Consider the following 19,057-nt stretch of genomic DNA (forward strand, 5'->3'; position numbering starts at 1 on the left):
TTGGTACAAAAATGGTATCATATTACTTATATACGTACCAACATAACTAAATGTTATTTAAAAACATTATCAAAAGAAACTATAAAGGTGATTTTTTTTTAAATATTAGTATGATAGTGAATTGTAACACCTATAAAATCAAGTTAAAAAATTATTTTAACAATCTCAGTATTTAAGTAGTAATTTTTTGTGTAAAATACTTGAATATATGTCACATTGTAAAACCTTAATCCTTAAAATCCACAAAATTTGGATAAATAATTTCTTTAAACAGTCATATATTATGTATGTTCCATGATAATAAAATGACACGGGTCTATAATCTAGTTCGAAGGAGCAAAAAATTCAAGGTCATTGAATATAAGTTATATTACTATATTTTTCTTCCACAATTATACTACGGAATATTTGTATAAACACTACTAAAAAAACTCATATTTCCTGTCAATTTTGTTTTGAATTTTTTTTTGTAGGAAATACTTATAAATTTTGATATGAAAAAAAAATTTGCAGGAAATTACTGCCAATTCTTTTGCAAAATATTTTGTATAAAACACTTTTCGCAACAAATTTTGTAGAAAATACTTGCGAAATTTATAATTTTGTAGGAAATAATTACCCACGAAGAAATTACCTACCAATTACAATTCTTAAAAAAAATAACAGAAAAAAGTCTTTTTTTGCAAATTTATTTTTTAACAAATTTGCAAAAAAAATTCCATGTAATATGAGAATTTTTAGTAGTGAAAGGTACGTATATTCATTCACTAAATCTTCAATCAGTCATTAAAATTGAATAAATTATCAATTTTTGTATAGAATAAAGTATCAATTTGATTATTAAAATTATAAGGCATATTTATAATATTCCTCAAAAATTATATATTTTTCTACAATTAAAAGTACTCACATTTTAATATTGACATATATTACTCACTCATCTGTCGCTAAATTTAATACGTTAAAACTGTGATAGTCTTCAAAGTGTAATAACAAAGACTAACGTGACTAACAAATTTTAATTTTGAAAAAATATGACATATTTCTAATTCTGTGGACTACTATTAGTGTCTCAATATTTCTGGAACTAAAATATAAAATATAAGCTTTATTTTTATTTTATTAAGAGTGTATAGAACCTTTTCAAAATAAAAAATATATTTGTTAATATTTGATTTTACAAAAAAAAAATGTTATTTAGATTACTTTTTCTACTTCATTCTGTATAGTTAATGCTTTATAAAAGAAAAATGTCAATCACTTTCATAGAAAAACACTCGAACCTCTAATTTCTGTTAAATCATATTTTTTTATATTTTTTAAATATCAATATTTGTTTTAAAAATTGCCAATGGTTCTTATTGGCATTTCTATGCATCATGCAAATTTATTTCGTTACAGTGCTTGCTATAAAATTAAAGAGTTTTAGAGAATAATTTTGAAATGTTATAGGAACTGAAAGCCCTAATTCACATCATGAAGATGAAATTAGTAGTTAACTGCTCCCTAATCTAATTGACAAAGACTAGCCACCAAAATTGATCACGTCTTCACTTTATAAATAGAGAAGGAGGCTGGTTAATCATCACCACAACTCTCCTTCTTTTAATCTTCCCTTCTCTCAGACTTTGCCATTGTTCTTGACAGAGAGCTCACAATGGCCACCAAGCATTCACTCAAGGCTCTCTTTCACCGAAGTTCAGAGAGTGACCACAACCCGTTAAACATGTCCGATGAGCAGATACTGGAGCAAATCTACTCAACCCATGTCCACAGTCACACCAAGTTCGATGTCGACTCTCTTTTCGTTCTTGTCGAGAACACCCTTAGGCGTTCAACTCTCATTGTTGACAACGTTGTTCAGGTTTCATATTTCTACTTCTGTTGCCCTATTTCCCTCCGTCTTTCTTTTTCTCAATTTCCTTCATAACTTTTTATGCCATTGTGATGGCTTTTACAGGGATCCAAATCAAGCCTGGAGCAGCTAGAAGACAAGATCCCCCAAGCCAACTTCAATTCACCCCTCTGCACCCTCAAGCAAATTTCTTCCGAGGTCATTCATTTACTTAATTATGTGTCACGTTAGGATTATGAACACGTGACGTCATTGGATCTGTCTGATAATTATTTTGTCTAATAACATGTTGAATGATGACAGATGTCATGCAAGCCTGCTGGAGAAGAAATTGCTCACAAAACTACAATGACGATACTGGTGAAGCTTGCAAACTATGAGTGGGATGCAAAAGCGGTGCTCACAATGGCAGCTTTTGCAATGGAATATGGCGAGTTCTGGTTGCTAGCTCAGCATCAACCCACAGACCCTATTGCAAAATCTGTGGCTTTTCTCAAGGGAGTCCCAGTTCTCACAAGACCTGCAGCACTGCAAAAGCATCGACAAGCCATCATTGAGCTCAACAATCTGGTCAAGACAACGTTGCTAGTGATTGAGCTGATCTTTGAGTTGGAGAAACTTACAACGTTCGACACAAAGGATGTGCCAGCTTTGTTGCCCGCAATAGAACAAATTCCTGTTGATGTCTACTGGGCCATCATCACCATTGTGGCTATTGAGACTCAGATTGATTACCTCACTACCGAATCGTAAGTAACTTCCATTCTTATCTTTGTGCTTTACGTAAATATGTTCTTTGTCATTTTATGGGTAGAAATTAATATTAAACATTTTTTAACCTGTTTGATATTCCCATAATTGCTTGATTTCAGAGGGAACAAGCAGGATCTGTCCCACTATGCTCAAAAGATCAACATCATACTCAGCAAACTCAGGAAGCAAATCATGCTTTGCAGACAACAGATTGGTCGGTGACTTAACTGGATATAACCGTTTATCTTTTATAGCAAGCAAACTTGACAAATTGAATTTTTGCATTTAAAACTAAAAGTGAACGGCAGAAAAGACTTGGAGTGGCTAACATGTTAAGTACATTTTTTTGTCTTTTCTATTTCAGAGGAGGCAGAGTATCATCACAGGCTCAGGAAATTTTTCCAGACGCCTACTGAAATAATGGAGGTGTTTAAGTTTCTGGTTTTTTCCAAGGATGCCCCACACCAACTGTTTGATGGTTCCACTAAGACCACGGTTTGTCACTCTTTTAACCAAATTTCTACAAGAGTTTGCGCAATCATTTAACTCCAAGTAATAACTGAAAAAAAAAAATACCATTTCTAAACATCTTACCGTTTTAATTTAAGTTCTAATTTTTAATCCACAAATAATAGTTTCACTGTCATAATTGTGACTCGGATTTCTCTCTCTCTTCTCATCAATAGTTCATAATCCATTGGTTTAAATAGAAAATACACTCTCTTTTTTTTCATAAAATATATAGAAAATTTGTTGAATATTGCTATTTTTTCCTTATATTACCGGATCTAGTACACGGCAAAGTTATAATTCAAGTCTTAGCACAAAACTTTGGTAAAGACAAATATATTTAAACTAATATTTTATTGTGTAAAAGAATAAATGATTATTTTTATTATAAACATTTTAAATACATAAATTATGTTATAATTAAAATCTATAACAAAAAAAATTAAATTACATTTTTTTTAACTTATACTAATTTTTTTTTTAAAATTTTAAGATTTGATTTACAAATTCACCTGAAAGGTAATAGATTGAAATGATGGTCACTCAAGAAAATCAAATAGTAATAATAATAGGCAAAGGGTCTTTCTCCGTGTATGATGATTATTGAAATTTAACGGCTAAAAATAATTAATAATAACTATTTTTTAAATTGGTAACTTAATAAATTTTTATTGTGAATCAATATCTAAATTGATCACCGGTATTCGTTATCAAAATTTTGATTACTAAAACAATTAATTTTTAAATTATTTTTTAATTAATAAATTGATCTCTAAATTAATTTTTAAATATATATTTGTCACTAAAATTTGTTATAGTTTAAAAATTAAATCACTAATTCACTCCTATAAAAATAAGAAAAAGGTTCAAATATTATACAAACATAACCTAAATATGTGTCGAAAAATATCATTTGACACAAAGTCTAAGATAAATTTGTGCACATGATGTCCGTTTTTCATGATTCACGTGTAGCCTATGTTATTGATTTCGATTCATTTTTTGTTTGGGCAGGTTGAAATCACTGAGCTGAGGAAGAAGAATGTGTACTTGTTGATCTCCACTCTAGAGATCACGGATGAAGAGATTTCAGTACTACGACCAGTGTATGAATATATTAAAACCAATGATCAATATAAGATCGTGTGGATTCCCATTGTAGAGGAATGGACCGAAAAATTACAGAAGAGATTTGAGGTTTTGAAAAGCAAGATGCCGTGGTACGTGGTGCAGCACTTTGGAACAATAGCAGGGTATAAGTACATTAAGGAGGAATGGCACTTCAAAAAGAAACCTATGGTTGTGGTGTTGAATCCTCAGGGAAAAGTGCAACATGCAAACGCTTACCATCTCATTCATGTTTATGGAATGAAGGCCTTTCCCTTTACTATTGCTGATCAAGAGAGAATTGATAGAGAAATTCACTGGATTGGTTCAGTGGTAGGGGATTCTCACCCTCACATAAGCACCTGGGTAAGCAAATTTCGCAAATGGACATGCAAATGCTCATCGTCTTAGATTTTTGAGCAATCAAGTTTTTCAATATTTTTCCTTTTATTCATATCTCAAGCATTGGTATTGTTTAAGAGCTTAATTGGAAGGTTGTGGTGTGACTTCTTTGTAAGATGCAGATCAGAGAGCAAAAGTACATTCTCATATACGGAGGCAGCGACAAAGAATGGATCCAACAGTTCACGAAGTATGCAACTACCTTTGCAAATGACGGCGCTCTAAAGGAGGCAAATGTTCAAATAGAGTTGTTCTGTGTGGAGAAGGAAGATAAAAGCTTTCTGAGGAGGTTTTGGAGTGGAATAGAGAGCTTGTTTGTGACGAAGGCTCACAACACAGTTGATGCAGTGACTCAAGAAGTGCAAAGGATGCTTTCTTACAAAAATGAAACTGGGTGGGCTGTCCTCTGCAAAGGCTCATCTGTGATCATGAGTGGCCATGGAAGCACAGTGTTGAAGACAGTGTCAGAGTTTGACAAATGGAAAGAGGCTATGCTGAAAAAGGGGTTCGAGCCTACCTTCAAAGAGCACCATGAAAGGATCGTGCGCACCACACATCGCTGCGTGCACCTTGAAATTCCTAATATTGCTGGAAAGTTACCAGAGACCATAAAATGTCCCGAGTGTGGCAGGACAATGGAGATTTTCATCAGCTACAAATGCTGCCACACTGATTCTACTTCAATTGCCATACACTAGAATTCAACGTACGCCAACTGTTTGTTTTATGTTATCAATGAGAGAGTGTGGGGTTCCACTCAGTTTTCGCTTTTCTGATCTGATCAAATAAATTTTCTTTCAACAGTTCTGTGTGACCTTACAGATAAGGTGTGTCTTTTTTTCATGTAATCCGGTGATGTTAATCTTTAACAGTGTTACAATGACAGGGTGATTCCTTTGCATTTCACGATCTATTTCCAACATACTTTTTATTTTTAAAAATATATAATCAATTTTTTTTCTTCTAAGTCTGTTTTATTGATTTTGATTCTTGAGTTTCAAATTTTTTTGTTTCTGTTTACCAATGGTTTGAGACGCATTTTGTCGTCTCATGTGAAGTTATGCAATTAATCATTCTAAAGTGCCAGCTTAGATACGTCAACAAAAAATATTCACTAAAATTGTAGATTTACCCCAATTCCTAAAGATCAACCGAGAGGTCCGCAGCACTCGAGCATAAGAATTACACTTAAGTGGAAACACATTTACCATCTGTTTCGGGTGTAGGGACCAAGAGCTTACTAAGGACTTCTTCAATTTTACTTTTTTCTTCTTGAAATCTCCTCTCTTCACAACGGCAATGACTTCTTCTCCGAGAAATCTACCTCCTCGTACGATCGGTTGAACAGACGATCGAGGTACCTATCTAAAAGGCTCCAATGCTTAAGTGAGTGAGTGGACCGATCAGTATATAAGTGTAACTGCAGTAAACAAAATTAAAAGAAAAATGTTTTTATCTGGTAAAAGCAATTCTAGAAAAATATCAATACATATTTCAAAGATATATATAAACAAAATTTTGTTAATGAAAATAAAAGTCATAATCTTCTATCATGAAAATTTTATATCTTTTACTGAACACCCTAAATATCAAAAGAAAAATGTTTATATCTTAGTTCAAAAAATTCTTTAAATCTTCTCAATATCTTAGGGAAGAAGATTTAGACATAGATAATAATGATATATTTTTGTACAAAACTTCCTAAAAATGTTTTTAACCTTTTACGGAAAAAAAAAATAGCAAAACAATTTAAGCGGAATGCATTAGTATAAAGAATCTTTTATGACTATCTAATAGCATGGCATATATGATATTTAACAAATTCACCCATTTTAGTAGTAATTATTTTAAAATTCATGTTCAATAAGATTACATAAAATTAATAATGCATCAAACATTAAATTTTTAAAATTAAGATATATTTAATATCCAAATCATTAAAAAATTATTTATTCGAAAAATAAATTAAAAAGTATAGAAATTTATTTAAATTTATGGTGAGATTTGGTATCTTGAAAGCTGAAAAGACATGAAAAAGTTACTGTCAGAGGGATAGTTTTGTAACTGAAAAATAAAATAACTCTAACTAACTTAAATATTCTATTTTACTTTAATAGATTTATTTAATTCTTATAAGTAGAATATTATATTTCAATAAATAGTTAGAATATAAACACTTTGACTAAATAACTAAATTGAATATAAGAAAATCATACATGACATTGGCACATAACACGTATATTCTATTTTAAAGATATTAAAATATAAATACTTTTGTTTAAATATTTTAAAACGTTATATAAACAAAATTGATTAATTATCTATAAAAGTTATAAATTTTTATCATGAAATTTTTATATCTTATAGGGAACACTTTTTAAATATTAAAGAAAAAACTTTATATCTTGTAAAAAAAATCTTAAAAATATGAATAAATATTCCAAAAATTTTTGTAAATAAAATTTGGTTAATTATCCATAAAATTCATAATCTTCTATCATGAAATTTTTATATCTTCTGGTAAATACTTTTTAAATATTAAAATAAAAATGTTTATATCTTGTAAAAGAATTCTAAACAAATTATGAATAAATATTTCAAAATATCTATAAACAAAATTTGGTTAATGTAAAAATCATAATCTTCTATCATGAAATTTTTATATTTTTCAGTGAACTCTTTTTAAATATTAAAAGAAAACATTTATATCTTGTTTTAAAAAATTCTAAAAAAAATTCAAAAAAATTTATATAAACAAAATTTGGTTAGTTATCCATAAAAGTCACAATCTTTTATCATGAAATTTTTATATCTTCTAGTGAACACTTTTTAAATATTAAAAGAAAAATGTTTATATATTGTAAAAGGAATTCTAGAAAAATATGAATTCATATTTCAAAAATATCTATAAACAAAATTTGGTTAATGAACCATAAAATCATAATCTTTTATCATGAAAATTTTATATCTTCTACCGAACACCTTAAATATTAAAAGAAATATGTTTATATCTTGTTCAAAAAGTTCTTTAAATTTTCTCAATATCTTAGGGAAGAAGATTTAGGCATCGATAGTAATGATATATTTTTGTACAAAACTTCCTAAAAATGTTTTTAACACTTTACGAGAAAAAAAATAACAAAACAATTAAAGCGGAATGCATTAGTATAAAGAATTTTTTATGACTATCTAATAGCATGGCATATATGATATTTAACAATTTCACCTATTTTTATAGTAATTATTATTAAAAGTCATGTTCTATAAGATTACATAAAATTAATAATGCATCAAACATTAAATTTTAAAATTAAGATATATTTAATATCTAAATCATTAAAAAATTATTTATTCAAAAAATAACTTAAAAAATCTAGAAAATTATTTAAATTTATGTGAGATTTGGTATCTTGAAAGCTGAGAAGACAAGAAAAAGTTAGTGTTAGAGGGATAATTTTGTAATTGAAAAAAAAAATAACTGTAATCTAACTAACTTAAATATTCTATTTTATTTTAATAGATTTATTTGATTCTTGTAAGTTGAATATTCTAATTCAATGTTTTCACTCCCATGTTTTTCTTTATTATGGATATGTGTGAACTTATTTTCGAAATTTATAATATAAGTCTCATTTTTAAGAATTATGTGTGGAATAAATTATAAAGAAATTGTTATCGGATTGAACAATCTTTCATCTTTGACATGTGAAAATAAAAAAAAAAAATCTTAGTACGATTTTTGTGTTAATATTGAAGTTGTGAAAGTCAACAATAATTTTAATTTAAATTAATTATTGTTAATAAAAAAATAGTGTAAGAGCTTAACCTAAACTCGTGCAAGAACTTAAACCAAAGACATTAAGACATAAGACGACTTATTTAAAAATACTGAATTTATACTGACGACTTTATTATATTTTTAATTTATTGAAATTGTGTTTATCTTTAATAACCTTGGTTTTAACTTCTTTCACTGACATTTTTAGAATATTAAAATATTAAAGTCGAGATCATTATTAACTACTTCTCTATTTATTTTAATATTTATAATTTTATATACATTTTTATTTTAAATATTAAAGTTCTTCCTTTAATTTGTACATAAATTACTTTTTAGTTTTAAACTATTATTTTAGTAGATTATCCCATTTTTTAAATTTTTATACAATCACATGTTTTTTTATAGATTCTTTATTTTGCAATATTTTTTAATACTTAATTAATGGATTAAGAATAATATTTTTATTTCTTCAAGATTGTTATTTTTTTTCTAATCTAATATAAACATATTCTTATTTTGAAATTTGTAGGTATTTTAATTTTTAAAATTATGTTTACAAAATTTATTTTTTTAAAAAAATAAAAATAAACCGTTGGCTAGAAATACTATTCGACAAGTTTAAATAAAAGAAATATATAAAACTTAAAAAATGAGAGTCCAGCAACATACGTCTTTAATATAAAGGAGCAACATACGTCGTTCATACAAGATACATTCGTATATAAAATGTTAAAAGTGGACCTTCTAGAACCCGATTTTGTTAGTATGTTGAAGTAGGAGAGGATTATAATATTTTTACAAATTTTTTTTAATAAAATTTGACCAAGTTTATTTTTCAACATAAATTAATTTATTTTTTGAATTATATTAAAAAAAATTATTTAAGATATAGTTAAGTGTATCTGTGTATTGTTCAAAATTTGTCGATAAAACTATTTAATTTTTTTTTTTTTCGAAAAATCGTTTCATGTTTCCACAATTCTAGGTGAAGCATATATTAATTAATTAAAGTTGAAGTCATGTTGACCTTTATGACTTCCTTGGACATAAGACTTCACTTCCAATTATCAAATATCAGTCCATGGATCACAACTTTTTCACAAGAAATTCTATCCACTTATTACGAATTTCCTGTATGTAATTTTAAAAAATTCAAAAGGAATGGACCCATATTAATCAAATAGTCTATTCCAACAATCGATCTTATAAAATTCCTGTATCATCAATTTTTCTGTCCAGCCATGTAAAATAACTAACATTATTACGACTGAATACCAAATAGTGGAAGCAAAAATATTATTCTCTTTTTTATATGTCAGAAGATTGAATGCCAAAGAAAAAAAATATTTTTTAATATGTTATTGAGCAGTTAAAAAGATTTTATCAAAAATTTGAGATATATCCATAAATTAATAATAATAATAATAATAGATATTATTATTATTATTATTATTATATAAGATAATAGATATTATCCATAAATTATTATTATTATATAATATAATAGATATTAAGTGTGAGAACCCTTTTATTTTTCCCCCTTTTCTAATAATACTCTCTGCCAACATACAAAGACACTACACTCCACTCACCTACACCCCCTCTACTGCACAATCCTCCTTCTTCTCTCTAACCATCAAGGAAGTCCAGATTTCCAAATTCAGTTCCTAAACCTTGTTTTCATTCTTTCAGCAACAGCAACATCACCTGAGATCACAACAGAACCTCCTCCCCAAGCTGTTCGATCCATCCTTATGCGTAAGTCGAATTTCAATTTCCTCAGTTCACCTTTCTTCCTTCTGATTTTAGGGTCTTTAAGTGGTTGGGTCGAATTTTGGGAATAAATTCATGACTAGAATTCCCTTTCAGCTCCTTAGGTGTTGAAGTGGTACCATTCCTCTGTTGAGAGCTAATTTTGCTTGGGCTTTGTTGTGGGAAGGTAAGGGAAGCTAACCCTCTCTTTAAGGTTTCTAGAAAATCCGTGAAAAAGCTTGAATTGTATGTTTGATTTATGGAATTGGTGTTTGGAATTGTGTGAATTGATGAGTATTTGTTGGATGCTAAAGGGAAACTGGATTGCTGCATGATGAACAGGTTCGTAACCTGATATTTTCGCCTAGGCGAGCACCGCTCGCCTGAGCGAAAATACCAGGAAAACGCACCTCTGTTCCTATGCGAAGCCTCGCCTAGGCGAGCTGGACTCGCCTGAGCGAGATCACGATCTCGCCTGAGCGAACCAGCCTAGCCTGAGCGAGGGTTCGCCCAGTTTTCTATTTTTGCCACTGTTGGTGTCTCGCCTAGGCGAGACTGACTCGCCTGAGCGAGATAACCTCTCGCCTAGGCTAGACTTTCTAGCTTGAGCGAGAGGCACTGCATTAGTAATGTTTCTAAGTCTGTTTTCTTTGGTATAAGTATGTGTTTTAAAGCATCTTTGTGTAAATTAGACTCTGTATGATTGGAATGTTACCATTGATGTATAAAATGATTTAATTGGATGAATGTAAGTAAGAAGAGATGAAATTTGGATGGAATTTCAAGGGAAATTCGAGTAGTAATTGTAGTGTGTGTAAGGATGTAAGGAATCTAAAATGGTTGGTATCCTGAAACTCCAATAATCGTTCAAGCTCGGGTAGAGTAGAATGGATTATGTCGTGAGGAGTAGCAGGAGGTCCTCGTCGTCGGACTCGATCAAGTCTTAGACGTGTGGGGGGACTTACCCTGGGAACGGTCGGGTGAATACTCCATGTGTCCAGACTCTGCAGAGTCTGGAAGCCGTTACAGGTGCAAGCCACCAAGAGCTCCAACATCACTTACACAATCCGGATATAGAGTCTAGAATTTATGATTGAATTACATGCTTTAAATGACAATTTTATTTACTGTGAAGTGTATTAATGTTTGCTTCTTCAGTTAGCTTACCCTTCTTGTTGTGTGTCTGCTTTTGCATATTACCCCTTTGCAATGATCACCTATGTTTGGTGGGAGCAGAACTGAAACCTGATGGAGACGCTTCCTCATGAGCAGAAGTTGGAGATTGGCAAGGAGTGCCACAATAGTTAGACCTTTACTGTTTATTTGGAGGTTTTGGGTGTAGTGTAGGATCCCCCTCTATCCACTCTTATCTAATGTATATGAGTTCTTAGATGTTTATGTGTGGAGGACTGTACTAGAGATCTTTATTCCACGCGTGTTTTGTTTGCTCTTACTATCTGCTGTGTTTGACCGTAATATAATGTTTTGTTTGATAGTATGGAAAACTATTAAATGGGATGTTACATTAAGGAATAATATAATTTATTAATTAATATCGATCAATGATAATAGCAAAATAAAAAATAATAATTTGATATAATAAAAATATATAGATTATACCATAATCAAATATTCTACTCCAACTCAACTTTATAAAACAAACCCCTGTCCTCATAAATTTATCCTGTGAAGCAAGTAAAATAGCTAACAGTATGAGTGAATACCTCCAGCAAGACTACGTCGTTTCGGAGGAGATCGGCAGGGGAAGATTCGGTACCGTTTACCGATGCTCCTCGGCGGACTCCGGCGAGTCCTACGCCGTTAAATCGATCGACAAGGTAGCCATAACTGCCGGCGGAGACTCCCTGGACACCCGATGCCTCTTTACTGAGGCCAAGATCGTTCAGCTGCTCTCCCCTCACCCTCACATCGTCACTCTTCACAGCCTCTACGAAGATGAAAAGCACCTCCACATGGTTCTCGACCTCTGTTACGAACCCACGTTTCATCTCCAGGCCATGCCGGAACGCGAAGCTGCTTCGATGATGTGGCAGCTCATGAAAGCCGTGAGCCACTGCCACCGTTTCGGCGTGGCCCACCGAGACATAAAGCCCGACAACATTCTTCTCGACAACGAGAATCGGCTGAAGCTAGCCGATTTCGGCTCGGCTGACACTTTCAAAGAGGGCGACCTCATGAGCGGGGTGGTGGGAACACCGCATTACGTCGCTCCGGAGGTCCTCGCCGGAAGTGGTTATACCGAGAAAGTTGACGTGTGGAGTTGCGGCGTGGTTTTGTATCAGATGTTGGCGGGGTTTTTGCCCTTTCGAGGCGATTCTCCTGTGGAGGTTTTTGAGGCTGTTCTGCACTCTAGTTTGAGATTCCCAACCCGGGTTTTCTCTTCTGTTTCACATTCCGCCAAGGATCTCCTTCGTAGAATGTTGTGCAGAGAAGTCTCTAGAAGGTTCTCTGCTGAACAAGTTCTGAGTAAGTTTTGTCTTTCAAAGAATATGATTAGTTACAGAAATTAGAGTTTAAATGATCGCTAATTTTTGTTTTTGAAATTTTGCATGAACAGGACACGGGTGGTTTAGCATTATTCAACAGAGTGACTGATGTATGTTTTGAAACAAGTTGCCTGATGTGACTTAGTGAGAAGAAAATGTTTGATGTGTAACTATATAATTTGCATATTTTTCTTTCATCAATCAAACTGTATAATTCAATATTTCTACAGTAAATAAATTTTCACATTACCCATTACTCCCATTAATTCTAGCGGAATCTATTGCCATTTTTGTGTGTGGTTAAGATAAAATTACATTATGTCTTGCGTATCCGTTCCTTAGCTATCTTACATGTGTTTATTTATTTTTATACACCTTAATTTAGTTTTTATGGAAATTTAATGCACTATTTATTTTTTCAGTAGTTAACACCGTGCTAACAATACTATACGTTAGTTCGTGAATTATTTTTTATTCTTTTGTAAAGAATACAAATTTATCATATATCAAGCGATCCCGTAATTGTAACGATATGACGTAATAATAATAATAATAATATATATCACTATCAGATCAATAAGTATTATCTTAATCTTAATTTAATCTTTTTGAATTTATTATTTTAATTTAATTAATTTTTATTTTTTTAAATAAAATAACTTTATCTTTTTTAAATTGAAATTAAATTTATTTTTATATTAATATTATACCGAAATTTTTATTAAATTTATTTTTATTAAATATTTGTAATAAAATTAAGTTAATTTATATTTATATTTTATATCTAATTTTATTTAAAATTGTTCTAAATTTATTAATAGAAAATAATTTTTTGATATCTTCTATAAGTTTATTTCTAACTCATTAGTATCTCATTTCCTTTTTATTTAAACGATCATGATATAAAATAGATGGAAAATGTTAAAGTATAAAAAAAATTTATATGAAAATTCTTTTATTTCAAGAAAACTATCACCGTGAAGATATACGTGTTCAAAACTTATTAAAAAAAGGTTTCTTTATTTAAGAGATAAAGGCTGAAACCCAAAACACTATTGTTTGTTAAAAAAAAAAAAACGCATTTCAATCAAATATAAAATTAAGATACAGTTGAATTTGAATCATACATCTAAACTAAACCAAACAGAAACAAATGTTCTATACTTTGGCTATATTTTCTTTTAAGTATATTTTTTTAATAATTATTAACACAATTTAGAATTTGATAATTTATAAATATACAGTTTATTACATTGTTTCAGAAATAAAGTTGTTTTTATTAACTTTTTTTGAAAATATTTTTTACTTCTATTTAACATTCTTCTTCAAAATTGTTAACATATCTTAACAAACATGAAGTATATCATGCACTGCTCGATGTATTAATACTGATATTGTTACGACTTGATCTAGGATGACAAAAGTATTTGCGGATAAAATTTAAGGTACATAGATAGTGCGAGTATTTATTATCCGTAGGTAGAGAGTAGCGGGTATTTAAACAAATCAGGTGCACTATCATATTTCTTGTACTCGTAGGTATCCGACAAAAAATTAAAATTAAAATTTAATTTATATTTTATTAAGTTTAATTTAATTAAAATTAAAATTAAAATTTTATTTTATTAGGGTAAATTTAATTAAAATTAAAATTAAATTTATATTTAATTTAATTCATATTATATTTAACTTTTTTATAAATTTATTTAAATTTTATTTAAAAAATTTATAATTCTTTTTAAAATATTCGTGGTTATGCGGGTATCACGTGTACCCACAAATTTTAAAAAATTCTACAAGTATTTCTTAAACAGATTACGAATAGGCACTATTTGTGTCCAACCCGACTCATTGTCATCCATAATTTGATTTGAGTGGTTTCATGGTAATTAGATTAGATTAACACCATACTTTCTTTCACAACTTTAAAACAATATAAATTTAAATTTAAATATTTAATATTATTAAAAATATTTAATAAAAATATGTGTATAACATTTGTATGAAAATTAAAGTTGGTCTTGATTGGAAGAAGCCTGAAATTACTCAATATTTAAAAAAAAAGACTTAATTAAATAAAAATAACAAGTTCAGAAATCAAATTAAGATTAAGACAATGATATTTGATGTGATAATAACATGTGACATCGCTACTGTCACGTGACACAATAATAACTTGATATATGATAATTTTTTTATTTAAAAAATAAAAATATTACAAACTATTGAAAAAAAAACCATGAATAACACTTGATATATCTTTAAGTTGTTAGTACCATAGTAACTTAATTGTATCAAATTTGTCAAGATATTGAAACCCATAAAAGTAAAAGCACCTATTTTAAATTTGTTTTCATAAATGGGTACAAGAGATATAATTTAGTATTAAGATAATGAGTATGTCAGTTAACATTCCATCTTTTCAGAATACAAAAAAAAAAAAAAATAACATTACAGATATGTTAGAATCACATCTAATCTTGAAAAGCTTAAGTATGAAATGTCAACTAAATTTAAAACTTTTTAATTGAGTTATTAATAAAATTTCTGATTTATTAAACAGACAAAAAATTTATATTTTTTAATTGAGTTTTTGTTTTTTAATTTATTTTGCTAACTATATAATGTGATTAAGGTGATTATTATCATATTTTTTGAGTTGTGGTCACATGTTATTTAATTCATTTGTAATATTATAATTTTATTATTTTAAAATTTTATTTTTATAAATTTGTAATTATAATTTTAAAAAATCACAATGTTATCATTTCAAGCTCTAACTATATTATTAGAATATAATTATTAGATTTATGTTTTATTTTTTTACATGTTAAATTAGAGCTTAGTTTAAAATAGGTTAGACATGGTTAAAACAATTTGGATTATAGTTCAGTTTAAAATTAGAAGGAAAATTTTTCATTATTTTAAAACAAACTCTAATATATTTTTTACATGTAGCAAAAATCAAACATAAATATAATAATTATATTTTAATAAATAGTTAGAGTTAGTTTACAAATAATTCTAAAAAAAATTAATGAAAATTAGAATTTTAATAAAAATATTTGCACCGTGAAAAAAATGCGAGACGGGCCAGGGTAGTGAACCCGCATGCCCATAGTGGTCTGACCCGCATAAGTCCGCAACTTGCGCGGGTCGGCCGTAAGCCGCATAAAATTAAAAAGAAAACTTGCACTTGTGTATATTAATTACTTTTTTTTATGGACGCATTAACGTTTTAAATTCTTGTATAACTGAAAAAGACAAGTATTATATATTTTTTAATGTGCTAAAATTTAAAGAATACATTGTGCATGTCATACTATGAATATGATGAAAATGTTAAATTATCAATTTATCATCCAATGCCCCAAAATCTTTACTTAATTTTATGAACTTCTTAAAGTTTCCCAATTTCTAAACATCAAAAATTTTATCATAAAAATTAAGAAAAAATAAAAAAAGTTAAAAAAAAACGGGCCAGTCCGTTAAATTTAATCTCAATTTAAAAAGAGACAAAATTGTTTTATTTAAAAGAAAATTATACTAAATTTAATTAAAATAACAAATACAATAACTAAATTGAAAATAAGAATACATGACATTTACATGTGTCACTCACATTGAATATATTATATTCCAAAAATATTAAAATGTAAACACTTTTGGTTAAATATTTCAAAAATTTATATAAACAAAATTTGGTTAATTATACATAAAAGTTATATTCTTTTATCATGAAATTTTTATATCTTCTAAGGAACACTTTTTAAATATTAAAAAAATGTTTATATCTTGTAAAAAAATTCTTAAAAAATATGAATAAATAATATTCCAAAAATTTATGTAAACAAAATTGGGTTAATTATCCATAAAAGTCATAATCTTCTATCATGAAATTTTTATATCTTATAGTAAATACTTTTTAAATATTAAAATAAAAATGTTTATATCTTGTAAAAGAATTCTAAACAAATATGAATAAATATTTCAAAATATTTGTAAACAAAATTGGATTAATGAACCATAAAAGTCATAATCTTCTATCATGAAATTTTTATATTTTTTAGTGAACTCTTTTTAAATAATAAAAGAAAACGTTTATATCTTGTTTAAAGAAATTTAAAAAATTTATTTAAACAAAATTTTGTTAGTTATCCATAAAAGTCACAATCTTGTATCATGAAATTTTTATATCTTCTGGTGAACACTTTTTAAATATTAAAAGAAAAATATTTATATCTTGTAAAAGGAATTCTAGAAAAATTTGAATACATATTTCAAAAATATCTATAAACAAAATTTGATTAATGAACCATAAAAGTGATAATCTTCTATCATGAAAATTTTATATCTTCTACCAAACACCCTAAATATTAAAAGAAAAATGTTTATATCTTGTTCAAAAAGTTCTTTAAATTTTCTTAATATCTCAGGATGAAGATTTAGGCATCGATAATAATGATATATTTTTGTACAAAACTTCCTAAAAATGTTTTTAACACTACGAAAATAAAAAAACAATTTAAGCGGGAATGCATTAGTAAAAAGAATTTTTTATGACTATCTAATAGCATGACATTACATAAAACGACTTATCTAAACATACTGAATTTATACTGACGACTTTATTATATTTTTAATTTATTGAAATTTTGTTATCTTTAATGACATTGGTTATAACTTCTTTCACTGAAATTTTTAGAATATTAAAAATATTCAAGTCGAGATCATTATTAACTACTTCTCTATTTATTTTAATATTTATACTTTTATATATATTTTTATTTTAAATATCAAAGTCTTCCTTTAAATTTTTACATGAAATTACTTTTTAGTTTTAAACTATTATTTTTGTAGATTATCCCATTTTTTAAATTTTTATACAATCACATGTCTTTTTTATAGATTCTTTATTTTGAAATATTTTTTAATATTTAATTAAAGAATTAAGAATAATATTTTTATTTCTTCAAGATTGTTATGTTTTTTCTAGTTTAATATAAACATATTTTTATTTTGAAATTTGTAGGTATTTTAATTTTTAAAATTATGTTTACAAAATTTATTTTTTTAAAAAATAAAAATAAATCGTAGGCTAGAAATACTATTCGACAAGTTTAAATAAAAGAAATATATAAAACTTAAAAAATAGAGTCCAGCAACGTACGTTTTTAATATAAAGGAGCAACATACGTCGTCGTTCATACAAGATACTATTCGTATATAAAATGTTAAAAGTGGAACTTCTAGAACCCGATTTTGTTAGTATGTTAAAGTAGAGGATTATAATATTTTTACAAATTTTTTTTTTTAATAAAATTTGACCAAGTTTATTTTTCAACATAAATTAATTTATTTTTTAAATTATATTAAATATTTTTTTATTTAAGATATAGTTAAGTGTATATTTGTCGATAATTTTTTTTTTCAAAAAATCGTTTCATGTTTCCACAATTCTAGGTGAAGCATATATTTATTGAAGTCATATACGACTTTTGGTTAATTAATTAAAGTTGAAGTCATGTTGACCTTTTTGACTTCCATGGACATAAGACTTCACTTCCAATTATCAAATAATGGATCACAACTTTTTCACAAGAAATCCTATCCACTTATTACGAATTTCCTGTATGTAATTTTAAAAAATTCAAAAGGAATGGACCCATATTAATCAAATAGTCTATTCCAACAATCGATCTTATAAAATTCCTGTATCATCAATTTTTCTGTCCAGCCATGTAAAATAGCTAACATTATTACGAGTGAATACTAAATACTGGAAGCAAAAGTATTATTCTCTTTTTTATATGTCAGAATATTGAATGCCAAAGAAAAAAAAAACGTACTTACTGTCTTATTTTCTTTTTTTTTTATATCTAAACTGATTAACGTAATATCGACTGTATATTTTTATTAATAGAATGAGGTATATTTTAATATGTTATTGAGCAGTCAAAAAATTTTCATCCAAAATTTGAAATATATATTACCCATAAATTAATAATAATAATAATAATATAATATAATAGATACTAACGAATAATATAATTTATTAATTAAAAATATTAAATTTATATTGTAAGCTCCTTTTTTCTTTCAGCTGAGTTTTGGGGCCTAGCCTTCGTGGGCCTAAGGTCGGTCCAATAAGGGGACCCAATAACCATGCCAGCCCCTAACCCCCTTCATTCTGTTCTATTTACAGAAAACAGCTCCTTGTTCCCTCCCCTTGTCTAGCATAAGAGCTCTGCAAGAGCACTGATGTTCTCCCCTTGTTTCGAGATAGCAAAGAACATTGTACTCTAGGTAAGTCGAACTCCAACCTTGTCCTTCTCTTTCTCCAGTTCGAAGGCTAGTAGTTTTGTCTTGGGTTCTTCCTAGCACCCCTTT

General features: G+C 28.1%; 2 protein-coding genes across 2 annotated transcripts; both read left to right on the top strand.

Moving 5' to 3' along the window:
* Window positions 1-1,584: 1,584 nt before the first annotated feature.
* LOC114189525 (protein SIEVE ELEMENT OCCLUSION B-like) lies at window positions 1,585-5,533 on the top strand. Its single transcript, XM_028078116.2, has 7 exons — window positions 1,585-1,864; window positions 1,961-2,053; window positions 2,159-2,604; window positions 2,728-2,822; window positions 2,973-3,103; window positions 4,133-4,591; window positions 4,750-5,533. Exons 1-7 carry the CDS (start codon window positions 1,658-1,660, stop codon window positions 5,323-5,325), a joined length of 2,007 nt encoding a protein of 668 aa, XP_027933917.2. The 5' UTR covers window positions 1,585-1,657; the 3' UTR covers window positions 5,326-5,533.
* A 6,251-nt stretch (window positions 5,534-11,784) lies between these two features.
* LOC146884851 (phosphoenolpyruvate carboxylase kinase 1-like) lies at window positions 11,785-12,857 on the top strand. The gene is made up of 2 exons (XM_085665195.1): window positions 11,785-12,647; window positions 12,739-12,857. The coding sequence occupies exons 1-2, from the start codon at window positions 11,873-11,875 to the stop codon at window positions 12,774-12,776; spliced, it is 813 nt and encodes a 270-aa protein (XP_085521321.1). The 5' UTR covers window positions 11,785-11,872; the 3' UTR covers window positions 12,777-12,857.
* Window positions 12,858-19,057: the final 6,200 nt, after the last annotated feature.

The sequence above is a fragment of the Vigna unguiculata genome, chromosome 7 (genome assembly GCF_037176805.1).
Source record: "Vigna unguiculata cultivar grain cowpea cultivar isolate G323 ecotype 2 chromosome 7, ASM3717680v1, whole genome shotgun sequence".
NCBI classification, from domain to species: domain Eukaryota; kingdom Viridiplantae; phylum Streptophyta; class Magnoliopsida; order Fabales; family Fabaceae; genus Vigna; species Vigna unguiculata.